Source organism: Carlito syrichta, unplaced genomic scaffold (genome assembly GCF_000164805.1).
Source record: "Carlito syrichta isolate Samal-C Ts95f unplaced genomic scaffold, Tarsius_syrichta-2.0.1 Scaffold309926, whole genome shotgun sequence".
NCBI lineage: Eukaryota > Metazoa > Chordata > Mammalia > Primates > Tarsiidae > Carlito > Carlito syrichta.
In genome coordinates, this window is record NW_007254022.1 from 292,262 (window position 1) to 305,277 (window position 13,016).

The 13,016-nt window shown below is 39.1% G+C and overlaps 1 protein-coding gene across 6 annotated transcripts in view; it reads left to right on the forward strand.

Annotated features, from left to right (window-relative positions):
• TRIM37 (tripartite motif containing 37) overlaps positions 1-13,016 on the forward strand; it is a 135,266-nt gene that overhangs the window by 61,305 nt on the left and 60,945 nt on the right. For all 6 annotated transcript variants that reach the window (XM_008068290.2, XM_021717693.1, XM_021717692.1 and 3 more), the window contains 3 exons: positions 4,496-4,610; positions 5,847-6,062; positions 7,086-7,222. In XM_008068290.2, coding sequence (XP_008066481.1) covers positions 4,496-4,610; positions 5,847-6,062; positions 7,086-7,222 — 468 coding nt within the window. The remainder of the gene's footprint in view (positions 1-4,495; positions 4,611-5,846; positions 6,063-7,085; positions 7,223-13,016) is intronic.

Consider the following 13,016-nt stretch of genomic DNA (forward strand, 5'->3'; position numbering starts at 1 on the left):
AGTGGCCGCTCCCGGCCACCGCAGCCTCGATCTGCTGGGCTCCAGCGATCCTTCCACCCCAGCCTTCCGAGTAGCTGGAACTACATGCACGCGCTACCACGCCCAGCTCATTTTTTGATTTATGGTAGAGATGAAGTCTCGCCTTCCCAAGCGGGTCTCAAACCCGCGGGCTCAGACAATCCACTCACCTCAGCCACCCAAAGGCGCGGGATTACAGGCTGAGCCACCGAGCCCGGCTGTCTTTTTAATTTTTTACCAAGAGAAATAATTTTTTTTTTTTTTTGAGTTGGAGTCTCACTGTCACCCAGACTGGAGTGCAGTGGCCGCTCCTGGCCACCGCAGCCTCAATCTGCTGGGCTCCGGCGATCCTTCCGCCTCAGCCTTCCAAGTAGCTGGAACTACAGACACGTGCTACCACACCCGGCTAATTTTTTTGATTTATTGTAGAGATGAGGTCTCGCCAAGTTGCCCAGGCGGGTCTCAAACCCGTGGGCTCAGGCAATCCACTCACCTCAGCCTCCCAAAGGCATGGGATTACAGGCTGAGCCACCGAACCCGGCTGTCTTTTTAATTTTTTACCAAGAGAAATAATTTGTTGCTGTTTCATACTTTAGCTTTAGAGAAGATGGCAAAATTATTCAAATGTTAATTTTACCAGTGAACAAAAGAGCCATTTATTATAGCCATAATTTGCTCCCTAGAGTCATAGTAATGTTCAGTCTTTCTGTTGGCAATCTGTGAGAAATTTTCTTTTTGTATTGCAATTTAACCTGACCTCTTGTTTTTTATTTGGGCCATTCCTGCTTGTAACAAAACATTTCCCTGTAGTCTTGTATATTAGTACAGAATTAGATTCTATTGTGATGTCTAATTGTCACTTATTCAGCCGCATTTATTGAGTTCATATAATGTGCCTGACATTGGGCTGATTGTAAGAAAGGTATAGACATGGTTTTTGTCCTCAGGGAACTCAAGGTGAAATGGGCATATAAAAACAGGATTTAATACTCTATAAAATAATATTGTAATAGCAGTGTAAATAAATTGCTATAAGGATAATGGAGAAGGGTCTTCTAATTATCTATTGCTTATGTTTATTTATTTAATGAAAGATTACTCAGAATTTAAACCATTTAGTTCCAGAGTCTCATGGAATTTTTTTGTATTTACTAGAGTGTTATTTAAGGCTTTTCTGTAGCTATTATATATGAGGAAATATATATTTTTATACTTTCCTTAAAAGAAGAAGTTAAGAAATTTTACCTACTGCTTGCTTTGTTTTAATGGCATAGCTTTAATTGCAGCTTTACAGCGTTAACCTGCAATTTCATTAATCATTCAAAGAAAGTGATACTCTTTAGAAGGTCTTACTCTAGTGTCTTACCAATGGGTACTTGTAGGCATGTCCACTTTGATTGGTGGTTGAGTGAATCATCTCTACCCTCTCACAAATGAATATTCTCTTTTTTTTTTTTGAGTTGGAATCTCACTCTGTTGCCCAAGCTGGAGTGTAGTGGCATACTCAGGGCCACCCCAGCATTGACTTGCTGGGCTCCTACTACCTCAGCCTTCCAAGTAGTCGGAACTACAGGTGTGTGCTACCACACCCAGCTAATTTTTGATTTATTGTAGAGACAAAGTCTCACCAAGTTTCCTGGGCCGTTCTTGAATCCACTTGCTTTGGCCTTCCAAAGTGCTGGAATTACAGGCTGAGCACTGAGCCTGGCTGGTCAGTATGTACTTATACTAGGTGTAAAATCCTAGAGAAACCTAAATGGTAGTTAATATAAGAATGCAAAGACTGAAAGGGGTGAAAGAAATGTAGACTTCCAAATTAGTCTTGCCTTGTGGTTCTTCCTTTCTTCCAAAACATCTTTATATATGCCCTGCAGTTATTGTTGTTATAAATGTAATCATGTTAGGCTATGTGACAGAGGTAGAGGTTTGTTTGCTTTAGTATTAGTTTTTTAAAAATACAAGTAACTCTGGATAGCGTGCCATTGTTTTTCCATTAATATGATTTAATATAGATACAGTGCTTTTTAATTTTAATGACCCAAACTGAAATATGCCATATTTTGATATGGGGTGATTTTAAGTTGCTGTCTGGAAGGATTGATGATATAGCTTATTTAGAGAATGTATCTGTTTAAAGCAATCCTGGATGGTTGACCCAGTAAGTTATTTATTTATCTTGAGTCAGAGTCTCATTCTGTTGCTCAGACTGGAGTGCAGTGGCACGCTCATGGGCACCCTGGTGTCGACCCACTGGACTCAGACAATCCTTCCACCTCAGCCTTCTAAGTAACCAAAACTACAGGCATGTGCTACAGCACCCAGCTAATTTTTTGATATATTGTAGAGATGAGGTCTCACCAAGTTGCCTGGGCTGGTCTCGAAGCCCTGGACTCAGGCAGTCCTCTCACCTTGGCTTCTTAAAGTGCTGGGATTACAGGCTTGGGCAGCCGTGCATGGCTGACTTTTTTTTTTTTTAAGGGGCAAGAAATGTGGTATGATGAGATGGAATAGGGAAATAAAAAGAGCAGCATTTATTTATTTTCATTATAAAGATGTGGGGTACAATTAAGGGTTAGGTATACAAACGTTGATTATGTAGGTACCCTTGTTAATGAGGTGTGCCCTTTCCTCCCCTAGCAGTTTCCCTCAACTGCCAATTCCACCCTCTCTCCCCTGAAAGTTTCCTACTACTGCCAATCCCTTTCTTATGCTACTATAATTATTCAAGGTCCACTTATGAGTAAGAACATTTGGTACTCTGTTCTTAGTTTCTGTGATAGATCACTGAGTATGATCGACTCTAAATCCATCCAAGTTGCTATGAAGTCCATATGTTTGTCCTTCTTTATGGCTGCATAATATTCCATTGTGTAATATGTACCACTTTTTTTTTTTTTTTTTTTGAGTGGGAGTCTCACTCTGTCACCCAGACTGGAGCACACCTGGCCACCACAGCCTCCACCTGCTGGGCTCTGGCGTTCCTTCTGCCTCAGCTTTCCAAGTAGCTGGAACTACAGGCACGTGCTACCATGCCCGGCTAATTTTTGATTTATTGTAGAACGAGGTCTCACCAAGTTGCCCGGGTGGGTCTCGAACCTGCGGGCTCAGGCAATCCACTCTCCTTGGCCTTCCAAAGTGCCGAGATTACAGGCTGGCCAATGTACCACATTTTTTTAATCCAGTCTAGCTTTGATGGACAGCATGATTGGTTCCATGTTTTTGCTGTTGTGAATAGAGCTGCAACAAACATACATGTGCAGGTATCTCTTTTGTAGAATGATTTGAGTTCTTCTGGGTATAGTCCCAATAGGGGAATTGCTATGTCATATCAATTTCTTTCTGAAATCGCCACACTGTCTTCCAAAGAGGTTGCACTAGTTTGCATTCCCACCAGCAATGTAGAAGCGTTCCTTTTTATCCACATCCTCACCAGCTTTATGAATGATGACTGTTTTATGGAGTTAGGTAGTATCTCAATGTGGTTTTGATTTGCATTTCTCTGAAGATGAGTGAGTCTGAGCACTTTTTCGTGTGTCTGTTGGCCACCTGTATATCTTCTTTTGAGAAGTGTCTACTCTTATCTTTTGCCCACTTTTTAATGGGGCTATTTGCTTTTTTCCTTTTGGTGCATTTGAGTTCCTTGTAGAGCCTAGAAGTTAGGCCTTTGTCAGATTTACAGTTGGCAAATATTTTTTCCCTTTCTGTGGACTGTCTCCCTGCTCTCTTGATGGTTAAAAGAGCAGCATTTAAAACAAACTGCTGACCTAAGCAAGAAAGGAAAGAGTTTTCTTTCTCCTTTCTCCTACATATTATGGTTCTCATCTTCCTAACTTATGATCATTCTTTTTTTTTTCTTCTTTTGAGTTGGAGTCTGACTCTGTCACCCAGGCTGAATGAAGTGCAGTGGCATGCTCCCGGCCACCACAGCCTCGACCTGCTGGGCTCAGGTGATCCTTCCATCTCAGCCTTCCAAGTAGCTTGAACTACAGGCACAGACAACCATGCCCAGCTAATTTTTTTAATTTATTGTAGAGATGAGATCTCACCAAGTTGCCCAGGCTGGTCTTGAACCCCCAGGCTCAGGTAGTCCACTAAACCTTGGCCTCTCAAAGTGCTGGGATTATAGACTAAGCCACCTTGCCCGGCTGCAACATTTTTTCTTTAGAGAAGTTCAGTTTGAGTTTAGACAATTTACTTCAGGACTTTATGTTACTATAATTTGTGGACTATGTGTATAAACAGCAAATATCAGGAGCTCTGAGTTTATTTGAGTTTGGCCCTATAATACAATCAAATGACTCAAAATTGCATAATTCATAATTATAGGTTCAGTGCTAGATAATTTTTTTTTTGAAGAAAGCAGGATTTATTAAGCAGACAGCAAAACTTCCACAGTGGGAGGGGACCCGAGGGGGTTGCCCACTAGATCATATTTTACTGTTTGGATTGCTTTTTATGTGGGATTACTCTTTTTAAGGTTTCAGGTACGTTCTCCAACCTTCTTTCAAAAATGCCGGGACCAGCATTGGTATATTACTCAGTTGGAAGCTGCACAGACTAGTTATATCCAACAAATAAACAACCTTAAAGAGGTAAGGATATAACATCTATTTCTGTTTTATGTTGTCTGTTTTATATTTAATTTATTTTGGCTTGTTACATTTGTAATTCGATTTTGGATATTTATTACTGTTTGTAATTTTGTAGAAAAAAATTCAGTTATCCTATTTCCCATCCTTACCACCTTTGAGCCTCTAGTTCTGCACTGTCCTCTTCTGTAGCTACTAGCCACATATGGCTAGGTAAATTTAGCTTAATTAAAATAAAAATTTTCGTTCTTTAGTTGCAGTAGTCAAATTTCAAGTGCTCCTATTGTACATTGCAGATATAGGACATTTCCGTCATCTGCATATAGTATTACACACTGTTGTTCTACTTTGAGGTAAACACTTTGGGTTACTGTTAGTAGTTTAGGCGATTCTGGGCTGTAAACAATTAAAAGTTGCCCCATCTTGAATTCCTCATATTGTTGAATGAACGCTGGGGAAGATCAGTTAATGAATTTTTATTTTATAATGGTAAACTGAATTGCATGTATGTAAGGAATGTTTCTTTTCCCCCAGTGGAACTTGGGATGTTGTGGGAGACTTGGAGTACTGAAGGTGGTTAATAGATGAGGGAGGAAAATATGAATAAATGCATACTTTAAGAGATTTTCTTTTTTTTAAGAAGTAGGGGTCTCATTCTCACCCAGGCTGGAGTGCAGTGATGCAATTATAGCTCACTGTAACCTCAAACTCCTGGGTTTAAGCGATTCTCCTACCTCAGCCTCCTGAGTAACTCAGACTACAGGCACATACCACCACTCCTGGCTAATTTTAAAATTTTTTATAGAAAAGGTTCTCACTATGTTGAACTTCTGAACTCCTAGCCTCAAACAAGCTTCCTTCATTGGCCTCCCACAGTTCTGGGAGTACAAGTTGAGCCACTGGGCCCACACTTAAAACTGTCAGTATTCACTATACAATTTGCTAAATGTATGGGGTAGAGATTTTCATGTTGAATGTACTACTTAAAACTGCCAGTATTCACTATACAATTTGCTAATTGTATGGGGTAGGTTATGCTGGATATGAGAGAAGGATGAGAATTAATGGAGCAGTGTATCTTTGTCATAGATTTCTTTCAGAAACAGAAGGCAGAAGGGGTGGAGAGAATGGTTTTAAGAGCATCTGAATGTATTTTTTCTTTTTTTGAAACATTTTTTACTGTGCCAGTGAGGCATTGCTCATGGCTAATATATATTTGTGTCATTCTTGTTTTAAAAGAGACTTACCATTGAGCTGTCTAGAACTCAGAAATCAAGAGATTTGTCACCACCAGATAATCATCTTAGCCCCCAAAATGATGATGTTCCAGAGACACGAGCTAAGAAGTCTGCTTGCTCTGATATGCTTTTGGAGGGTGGTCCTACTACAGCATCTATAAGGGAAGCCAAAGAGGAAGAAGAAGATGAGGAGAAGATTCAGAATGAAGATTATCATGTAATAATTAGACCAATGTAGGGTTTATTTTGTGTTTGATGAGAGAAACATGGCTCATGGCTTTTAACATATAATGTTCTGAAACAGTGGGCTGAAAATCTTGTCCTTTGATTTTCATTAGTAATGTATGTATTCCTGTATGTAGATATTAATGTTTATAAGTCAGTTGTTGAATCAAAACATTTCAGGGTTCTAAAAATTAGTTTATTGTGGAAAACTATATATTTTATAAAACAAACTGTGATGTATATTCTAGAAACCAAACTATATATATTATGGATTTTAAAAATGTGTTCTATTTCTGTTGACTGAAACTAGTAGGTACTTTATCATTGCATATGTAGATAGAATGATTTAGGATGGGAGATGGACAAGTTTTGACTCAGCTAAACAACCACCAGAATAAGAATTCAAGAAGTAGTTCTTATTTTAAAAAAAGAAGAGTTGCAAAGACAAGTCAAGGGTTTTCTTTTGTAATAGTTGTTATCTTTTAAGATGAGAGACCTCAATTTTACTTTAAAACAAAGGAGCCAGTGGAGAGAGAGATTGAAGATATGGTTAAGTGCATTGATAACTAATGAGTTAATAGGAGTTGGAATGGAGACTTTAGGTAAACCAGTTTGATAGCCTGAGTAAAAGAACAAGTGGAGTTTGCAGGTAAGGCAGCTGGAAGTTGGAGAAATGTATGCTTAATAACCTGTATTTTTTTCTGTGCAGATAGGTGACTGTTATTTAATGACCTTGAGAGCAATAAAGGTTAGGTAAAATTTGAGAAGTGAATGTTTGCAGTGTTACTCTGAGGAACCTTTCTGGACACTGGCATGGAATATATGAAACATTTCTCTTCACATTGAGGGCCCGGCTGAAGTTGGCAACCATAAATTAGCAGTATGGTTATGTAATTTTCTGGACAGAATTCAACAGCCTAGGCACAGGAGCAAAGGATAAGATTCTGGTAACTGTATTTTTCAATCAAGTGGATACATTTGGAATAGAAATCTTATTTTCTTTGCCTTGATCTAGCATGAGCTTTCAGATGGAGATCTGGATCTGGATCTTGTTTGTGAAGACGAAGTAAATCACCTTGATGGCAGCAGTTCCTCTGCTAGCTCCACAGCAACAAGTAATACAGAAGAAAATGACATTGATGAAGAAACTATGTGAGTATCCCACATTAACTACCACTATAAAGCATCCAAGTGGTAATTATTAGAAGCATATTAACTATGTCAGCTTAACAGCAGAGATTTTTCAGCAGTTTTTTAAAAGACTGAATTAGTAAACAGTCAGTTTTCTCCCTCTCATCTCCAAATTCTAAGCCAAGAGTTTCTGTTTTTGTTTTAACTTTTTTGATTTATTGTAGAGACAAGGTCTTGAACCCGTGGGATCAGCCTTGGCCTCCCAAAGTGCTGGGATTACAGGCTTGAGCCACTGCACCTGGTTTGTTTCAACTTTTAAATTTGAATTTTGAAGTTATTTCATACTTAAGAAAAGTTGCAAAAATATTACTAAGAATTTTCATATTCATACAGATTTATTCCTCAAATGTTACTTTTTGCTTTATGTTTCTCTTTTCTCTGTGTATATATTTTTTCTGAAACACTTGAGAGTAAGTGAATTCACTTGTATTGTGTACTTTCTGAAAGCAAGGATATTTCTTACATAACTATAGGACAGTTATCAGAATCAGGAAATTAACACTGATGTAATACTATGACTTTGTAAAAGTTTTGCCAGTAATGTCTTTGACTGGTCCATGATGTAATTCAGAATCACATATTGCATTTAGTTGTTAAATCTCTTTAGCTTCAATCTGGGCTACTTTTTTAAAAATTTTGTTTTTCATGACTAGCACTTTTGAGGAACACAGAAAAGTTATTTTGTAGAAAGTCCCTCAATTTAGATTAGATTGTTATGTATTTTTGGCAGGAATACTACAGAAATGATGATGCATCCTTTTCATAGTATGGGGGTGATGATTTCAGTCTGTCCTGTTACTGGTGATTCATTTCGATCCTTTGGTTGAGGTAGCCAGTTTTCTCCTACTTTAAAATTACTACTTTTCCCTTTGTAATTAATAAATATCTTGTGGGGACATTTTTAAGACTGTAAATATCCTATTTCTCATTGTGCTTTTCCTATTAATTTTAACATCCCTTGATAATTTTTTTTAAGAGATAGGGTCTTACTCTGTCACCCAGATTGGAGTGTGGTGGGACAATCATAGCGCGTTGTACCTTTGAGCTCCTGGGCTCAAGCAGCCCTTCTGCCTCAGCCTCCTGAGTAGCTGGGACTACAGGTGCCCCACTATGCCTAGCTAATTTTTTTGTATTTAAATGAATTTTTTTTGGTAGAGTCTCACTTTGTTGCCCAGACTGGTCTTGAACTCCTTGACTTCCCAAAGTATTAGGAATACAAGAGTGAGCCACTGCACCGGGCTAATAATTCTTGCTTGATAAAGATGGCTGTGCTGATTACCAAATGATAATTTTCTAATTCATTATTCCTTCTGTATTCATTAGTTGGAATTCATTCATTCATTGGAATTTAAGCAAGAGCTTTCTCCTCTGCTCCATTAATTGATTATTTAAATGATTAGTTAATTTCAAATGATTAGTTAATTTCATTAGTGTGGTGCCATGGATTCTTGTTATTATTGTAATACTTTACTACCATTACTTTTTCTTTTTAATATTTTTTACTTTATTATTGCTATTATTATTTTACTATCATTATTTGTTTTATTGCTCAGATTATGTTAAATTTGACCAGTGGAAACTTGTTGTAGCTAACTCCTGGGGTCTTTTGACATGTCCTCATCATTTTTGTTTTTGAGTTGGAGCCTCGCTCTATCGCCCAGGCTGGAGTGCAGTGGCACGCTCACGGCCGCCACAGCCTTGACCTGCTGGTCTCAGGTGATCCTTCCACCTCAGTCTTCCAAGTAGCTAGAACTACAGGCATGCACCATCACACCCAGTTAATTTTTGTTGATTTATTGTAGAGACGTGGTCTCGCCGAGTTGCCCAGGTGGTTTCGAACTCATGGGCTCAGGCAATCCTCTTACCTTGACCTCCCAAAGTGCTGGGATTATAGGCGTGAGCTACCATGCCCGGCCTGTACTCATCATTTATTAAGCATTTTTTAACTTTCTGGTACTACAAGTCCAGGTTTATCTTGTACTTTCTCTATCCTAGCACTAGCTTCAGCTATTTCCCAAAAGAGTAAGGTGAGAGTTTTGACACCCTGTTTGACTCCCCTTCATTTTCACAAATTAACTCCTCAAAATAGGCCATTTTCACTTAATGCTTCCCCTTTAGTATTTGTAGCAACTTGTCTAAAGTGGTTTAACTAGTTAAAATGTGAGAGTAAAGTGCCTTTAAGCCTCTATATCAGAAGTCACTTAAAAAACTTAAAAAAATTTTTTTTTGTAGATATGGGGTCTCCCTATGTTGCTTAGGCTGGTTTCAAACTCATGGCCTCAAGCAATCCTCCCACTTCGGCCTCCTGAGTAACTGGGACTATAGGTATGCGCCACTACGCCTAGCTAATTTTCTTATTTTTTGTAGAGATGGGGTCTCTCTGTGTTGCCTAGGCTGGTCCTGAACTCCTGAGCTCAAGCAATACTCCTGCCTCAGCCTCCCAAAGTACTGGGATTATAGGAGTGAGCCACCATGCCTGACCTGCAGCTTGTCTTTTCATCTGTTTAACAAGGTCTTTTGCCTAGCAAAAGTTTCTAATCTTTCTGGAGTGTTTTCAGAATGTACATTTTGTACTTCTTTTGTTACATTCATTTCTGAATATTTTATTATTTGATGCTATTTTAAAATGGAATCGTTTTTAAAATTTCATTTCTGAATTGTTCTTTACAAGTATATAGAAATCCAATTGATTTTTGTCTATTAATTTTATATCCTGCAACTTTTCTGAACTCATTTTTTAATTTTCATAGTTTTTTAGTGGATCCTTTAGGATTTTTCCATATATAGTTGTGTTATCTGTGAATAGACTTAAATTTACTTTTATAATCTGGATACCTTTTATTTCTTTTCTTGCCTAATTTCCTTGAATAGAATGTCCAGTACAGTATTGAACTGATGTAAGCAGACATTTTTGTCTTGTTCCTAATGTTAGGAGGAACATCCTGTCTTTCTCCATTAAGTATGATGCTAAATGTGAGTTTTTCATAGACACCCTTCATCAGGCCGAGGAAATTCCCTTGTATTCCTAGTTTGTTGAATGTTTTTATCAGGAAAGTGTGCTGGATTTTGTTTGTTTGGTTTTTTTTTTTTTTTTTTTGAGTTGGAGTCTCACTCAGTCGCCCAAACTGGAGTGCAGTGGCCACTTCCAGCCACCGCAACCTTGACCTGCTGGGCTCCGGCGATCCTTCCGCCTCAGCCTTCCAAGTAGCCAGAATTACAGGCATGTGCTACCATGCCCGGCTGATTTTTTGATTTATTGTAGAGATGAGGTCTCGCTGCCCAGGCGGGTCTCAAACCCTCCGGCTCAGGCAATCCACTCACCTCAGCCTCCCAAAGGCGCGGGATTACAGGCTGAGCCACCGAGCCCGGCTGTGTGCTGGATTTTATCAGATGCTCTTTCTGTATTCAGATGATCATGGAGTTTTTGCATTTTTTTCCATTGATATAGCTTATTCCAGTTGATTTTTGGATTTTAAATCAACTTTGCATTTCTGGATGAATCCCACTAGGTCATGTTGTATGATTCTTCTCATATATTGCTGGATTTCATTCACTAGTACAGTTATTCCTCAGTGTTTTTAGGGGGGTATTGGTTGTAGGACCTTACCTGGATAACACAATCCAAGGATACTGAAGTCCCTTAAATAAAATGGCATAGTAATTGCATGTAACCTATGCATATCCTCTAGTATACTTAGTTATCTCTAGATTACTTATAATACCTAATATAATACTGCTGCCTCAACCTTTTGGGCTCAGGCGATCCTTCCTCCTCAGTCTCGATATTTTTCATTTTTTTGTAAAGTTGGTGTCTCTGTGTTGCCTAGGCTGGTCTTGACCTCTTGAACTCAAGCAATCCTCTTGGCTTAGCATCCCAAAGTGTTGGTATTACAGGTGTGAGCTGCTGCACTGGCCTAAATCAGTTTTTTTTTATTTTGAGTCAGAGTCTTACTGTCACCCAGGCTTGTAGTGGCGTGCTCACAGCTACCACAACTTCAACCTGCTAGGCTCAGGTAATCATTCTGCCTCTGCCTTTCAAGTAGCTGGAACTACAGGCTCTGCCCCCACACCTGGCTAATTTTTTGATTTTTTTTGTAGAAACGAGGTCTCACCAAGTTGCCTAGGCTGGTCCTGAACTCTTGGGCTCAGGCAGTTCTCTCACCTCTGCCTCCCAAAGTGCTGGGATTACAGGCATGAGCCACCGCCCCTAACCCTAACAGTATTTTTGATGCACAATTTATTGAATCCATGAGGGAAGAACCCATGGATATGAAGGGCTGACTGCATTTTGTTGATGCTCTTAATATTGTTGTTTATTTCTCTTAATATTGTTGTTTTATAGCTCACTTCTCCTGCTAGGCAAAATTTCTGAGCCAAATCTTTGAAGCTGGAGTAAGAAATAAAGGTGTGTGCTTCTTCGGCCTTAGAAGCTGAACTAACTAGGTGTTGGGGATAGTAGCCTCAGCTCTTTTTAGCTTGCCTTTTCAGACCTGGGACCTCCACCTTATGAATAAGCTGGAGCAGGAGTCATCTGGGCTCCTGTATTCTCATCATGCTTCACCCAAGTAGAGCCTCTATTCTACAAGTGGGTCTGGGCAGAAGGAAACTTCCACCTCTTGGCCACACATGCCCATACCTTTGCATCAGTAACAGTAGCTGGAGGCAGACTGAGAAATGGTGATGTTTTGCCCCTCCCTGGAATAAAACCCTCCTCTTGGGAACTGAAGGAAGTGGTAGATCTCAGCTTCACTACACCAGTCTGGAGTGGAATTGTATTGCTGTTTTAGTAGGGGAAGAGGAGTGTTCTCAATTCGGATACCTAGCTACTTGGGTGGCTGAGGCAGAAGGATTGCTTGAGGCCAGGAAGTTTAGGCCGTGGTGGGCTGTGATTGTGCCACCGCACTCCAACCTGGGTGATAGAGTGAGACACAACACTCAAAATTAAATAAATAAATGAATGAATGAATAAATAAATAAATAAATAATTTTCACTCGTTTCACTGGAGAGCATGTCCATAGTGCTCCTCACACTGTCAAGCTGGGTGCTGATCTTGAGATTTCTTTAAATATCCAAAACTAGCATTGATTGCTACTGTTCCGAATAGTACTTTGTTGTTTATTTTAAATAACTATTTTAGTGAGTGCTTTTTAGTATGAGAGATTTTGTAAGAACTAATAGGAAGCAAAACCCTCTTTTCTGCACTGTTATTTTAGGAAAATAGTATTTAGTCATATATAGTAATTTGGGCTTTTCTTTGGACATCAAAATGTATTGTTTTGGGCCTAATTTGTTACTATCATGTTACCAATTCTCTGAAACTCTAATCTCTTCTTGCAGTGGTTTTCTCAGATTTTCTGTTTTATTTACTTTATTTTTTATTTTTTTGCCACGCATGTTTCCTTTCCTTTTCTAATTTTTATTTATTTATTTATTTTTTGGGATAGAATCTTGCTTTGTCTCCAGGCTGGATTGCAGTGGGCACAGTGAGTCATAACTCACTGGAGCCTCAAACTCCTGGCTCGAACAATCTCCTGCCTCAGCTTCCCAAGTAGCTAGGACCACAGGTACATGCCATCATATCCAACTAATTTTATTTTATTATTTTGTAGGGATGATGTCTTGCTATGTTGCCCAGGCTGGTCTCGATCTCCTGGCCTCAAGAGGTCCTCCCACCTCGATCCCAAAACACTGGGATTGCGGACACTGCCCCTGACCTAATCTTGTTTCTTTTTTTTTTTTTTTTTTTTTTTGGTT